We start from the raw sequence: 4172 nt of genomic DNA on the forward strand, positions 1-4172 counted from the left end.
ATGTAAAACTACAATACTAAAAATCATAACCAACAATGAAAGATAGGAAGAGGAAGGAAAAACTCGTTGAAGAATTCTCCGCCTTGCTCCCAGCGTGTTCTTGACTCCTTAGGTCGAATCCCCGGTCTCCTTAGCCTCCTTAGGTCTAAATTATGTCAAAAGTGTGTCCAACCTCTCAAAATAGCATTTTTACATGTATTTATACCAAGTAGGGTCGGGCACAGATGAAAAAAACCTTTTCTGCGCGAACTAGGACTTCGCTCTGTAAAAGTTGAACAGCCGCGCTGCGCCGCACCATGCGGCGCGGTAGTGCATTTTAGCTGCAGCTTCATATTTTCAAGTCAGGCACCATTTTACACTGCTGCGCCGCGCCTTGCGGCGCACCATGCGGCGCAGCAGTGCAATTTTCTCAAAGTAAACTTATTTCGTCCTCTTTTAACATCCGGACTTGGTACACAACCTCCAAACACGATCCCGGCTTAATGTATTGGGCTCTTTATAATCTTTTCTAATTATAAAGATTATAATATTTATCTTTATCTACTTAACTAACAAATCTAGAAAATCGTAAAACTATCAATTAACAAGGATAATGATTAGAGTCAAGATTAAGGAGGTCTAGAGTTATGATTTCCCCAATTGTCGGAATTCTTCCCGCTACGTTTTCTATAAATTCGCCTAAGTATTCTCTACCGGTCATGAGCGCTCTGACTGTTGTAACTCTCTCCCGAGTAATTACCACAATTTACTAGATGCACTCTCACGAGTTACGCTAGCTGGCTTTGTTTATTACAGCTCACTTTAGATTGCACCCAAGGCTTCGTTATCCCTAATCCCGCCTTTAAACCCGCAGTTATAGATCCCTCTTATACTTTGGGAGTGATCTTGTTCAACAACTACCTAAATATGCACTCTCTCCCGAGTAATACATACTAAATAGGCATAGCTAATTGAGAGCTCTTCAACCAACCACAATATAAACGTAGTTGAACAAATAGAGAAAAGCTACGTCTCAATTATATAAAAACATAACAACAATTTATCCTACAAAAGGTTCTATCAAAACTCTAGATAACAAATTAGCTATTCATAATAGCATGTAAAACTACAATACTAAAAATCATAACCAACAATGAATGATAGGAAGAGTAAGGAAAAACTCGTTGAAGAATTCTCCACCTTGCTCCCAGTGTGTTCTTGACTCCTTAGGTCGAATCCCCGGTCTCCTTAGCCTCCTTAGGTCTAAATTATGTCAAAAGTGTGTCCAACCTCTCAAAATAGCATTTTTACATGTATTTATACCAAGCAGGGTCGGGCACAGATGAAAAAAAACCTTTTCTACGCGAACTAGGACTTCGCTCTGTAAAAGTTGAACAGCCGTGCCGCAGGCTGCGCCGCACCATGCGGCGCGGTAGTGCATTTTAGCTGCAACTTCATATTTTCAAGTCAGGCACCATTTTACACTGCTGCGCCGCGTCTTGCGGCGCACCATGCGGTGCAGCTGTGCAATTTTCTCAGAGTAAACTTATTTCGTCCTCTTTTAGCATCCGGACTTGGTATACGACCTCCGAACACGATCCCGACTTAACGTATTGGGCTTTTACTCAGACTTCAAAGCTCCGAATTGATCAATTTAGCTCCAAATTAACTTTTGAGCTCAGGATCACTTCCTGCAAGGTATAAAACACGTACTAAGTGCAATTCACTATCATTTGAACTCAAACGCACGTAAAAATGCAGTCATTGGCATGTAATACTACGGCTAAAACACGGGTTTCTAGCCTAACANGGTCTGGGGAGGGTGGTCTGTACGCAGACCTTACCCCTACCTAATGCAGGTAGAGAGGCTGTTTCTAATAGACCCTCGGCTCAGGAAGGGCAAGAAGAATAAGAAAAGGAAAGCAAGGGAGGAAGAAAGATGGAAGATAAATGGAAAAAAAAAAGATACAGGATAAGTGGTACCAAATATTAGCAACAGGGAATACAATACCTGAGGCGAACAAAACCACATAACATAATAAAAGTCTAAGAATATGAAGGGACATGCATACTACTAAGACTATCGGTGAGCAACTATAAACTACCTACTAACCCTCTACCTTAATCCTCGACCTCCACACTCTCCTATCAAGGGTCATGTCCTCAGTGAGCTGAAGCAGCGTCATGTCCTGCCTAATCACCTCTCCCCAATACTTCTTAGGCCTACCTCGACCTCTTCTCAAATTCTCCATGGCCAACCTCTCATACCTCCTAACTGGAGCATCAATGCTTCTTCTCTTAACATGTCCGAACCATCGCAGCCTCGACTCCCGCGTCTTGTCCTCCACGGAGGCTACTCCCACTCTGTCCCGGATATCTTCATTCCTAATCCTATCGCTCCTGGTACACCCACACATCCATCTCAACATCCTCATCTCTGCTACTCTCATCTTCTGCACGTGGGAGTTCTTGACTGGCCAACACTCAGCCCCATACAGCATAGCCGGTCGCACCACCACTCTATAAAACTTACCCTTAAGTCTTAGCGGCACATTCCTATCACACAAAACACCAGAAGCGAGCCTCCACTTCATCCATCCCGCTCCAATGCGATGCGCGACATCTTCGTCAATATCCCCGTTACCCTGGATAATAGACCCGAGATACTTAAAACTCGCTCTCTTGGGGATAACTTGAGTATCAAGCTTAACCTCTACGTCTGCATCATGGGTCCCGTCACTGAACTTGCACTCCAAGTATTCTGTCTTGGTTCTACTCAGTTTGAAACCTTTAGACTCCAAGGTCTGTCTCCAAACTTCCAACCTCGCGTAAACTCCGCTACGCGTCTCGTCAATCAATACTAAATCATCGGCAAATAGCATGCACCAAGGTACCTCCCCTTGGATGTGACGCGATAATACATCCATCGCGAAGGCAAATAAAAATGGGCTAAGAGTCGATCCCTGGTGCAACCCCATCACCATAGGAAAATGCTCCGAGTCACCCCCCCAGTCCTCACCCGAGTCTTAGCATCATCCTACATATCCTTAATCACACTAATGTACGCTACCGGAACACCGCTAACTGCCAAACACCTCCACAGGACCTCCCTCGGAACATTATCGTATGCTTTCTCAAGGGCAATAAACACCATATGCAAATCCTTCTTCCTCTCCCTGTACTGCTCAACTAATCTCCTTATCTGATGAATCGCTTCCGTAGTCGAACGCCCCGGCATGAATCCAAATTGATTCTCGGAAATAGACATGCACCTCCTCACCCTGGCCTCCACCACCCTCTCCCAAACCTTCATAGTGTGACTCAACAGCTTGATACCCATATAATTATTGCAATTTTGGATATCACCCTTGTTCTTGTAAAGCGGAACCATCGTACTCCACCTCCATTCTTCGGGCATCTTCTTTGTCTTAAAATAACATTAAACAGCCCAGTGAGCCACTCCAAACCTGCCCGCCCTGTGCTCTTCCAAAATTCCCACGGGATTTCATCTGGCCCCGTCGCTCTGCCCCTTCACATCTTACGCATCGCCCCTTCCATCTCCTCTACCGTAATCTGCCTACAGTACCCAAAATCCCGCCGACTCTCGGAGTGATCCAACTCACCCAGCACAATGCGTCTATCGCCCTCTTCATTCAACAGTTTATGGAAGTATGTCTGCCATATTCTCCTAATAAGTGCCTCGTCCAACAACACTTTTCCATTCTCGTCCTTGATGCACTTGACTTGGTCTAAATTGCGGGCTTTCTTCTCCCTCACCTTGGCCTATCGGTACAATCTCTTGTCCCCGCCTTTGCCCTCGAGCTCCTCGTACAAACGAGCAAACGCCGCATTCTTAGCCGTCGTAACTGCTAACTTCGCCTCTTTCTTTGCCTTTCTGTAACACTCCCGATAAGTCCTTTTTTCCTCCTCGTTTGTACTCTCCACTAGCTTCGAATAAGCAGCTTTCTTAGCTTCCACTTTACCTTGAACCTCTCCATTCCACCACTAGTCCCCTTTATGACACCCAGGAGAGCCCTTCGTGACCCCTAAGACCTTTCTAGCAGCTACCCTAATGCAATCCGCAGTCGTGAACCACATACTAGACGCGTCCCCCCTACTCATCCAGGCCCTCATAGCCAACAACTTCTCCCCTAACGCCTGAGCTTTGTCCTTGGTCAAGTTATCCCACTTGA

At 45.3% G+C, this 4172-nt stretch overlaps 1 protein-coding gene across 1 annotated transcript in view; it reads right to left on the minus strand.

Annotated features, from left to right (window-relative positions):
- LOC109234866 overlaps window positions 1-3217 on the minus strand; it is a gene marked incomplete at its 3' end in the record, with an annotated part of 8666 nt that extends 5449 nt beyond the window's left edge. The window contains exons 1-2 of the mRNA XM_019400911.1: window positions 3050-3217; window positions 2213-2732 (exon numbers count right to left, since the gene is read on the minus strand). Of these exons, the coding sequence (XP_019256456.1) occupies window positions 2213-2732; window positions 3050-3217 (688 nt within the window). The remainder of the gene's footprint in view (window positions 1-2212; window positions 2733-3049) is intronic.

The sequence above is a fragment of the Nicotiana attenuata genome, chromosome 11 (genome assembly GCF_001879085.1).
Source record: "Nicotiana attenuata strain UT chromosome 11, NIATTr2, whole genome shotgun sequence".
NCBI classification, from domain to species: domain Eukaryota; kingdom Viridiplantae; phylum Streptophyta; class Magnoliopsida; order Solanales; family Solanaceae; genus Nicotiana; species Nicotiana attenuata.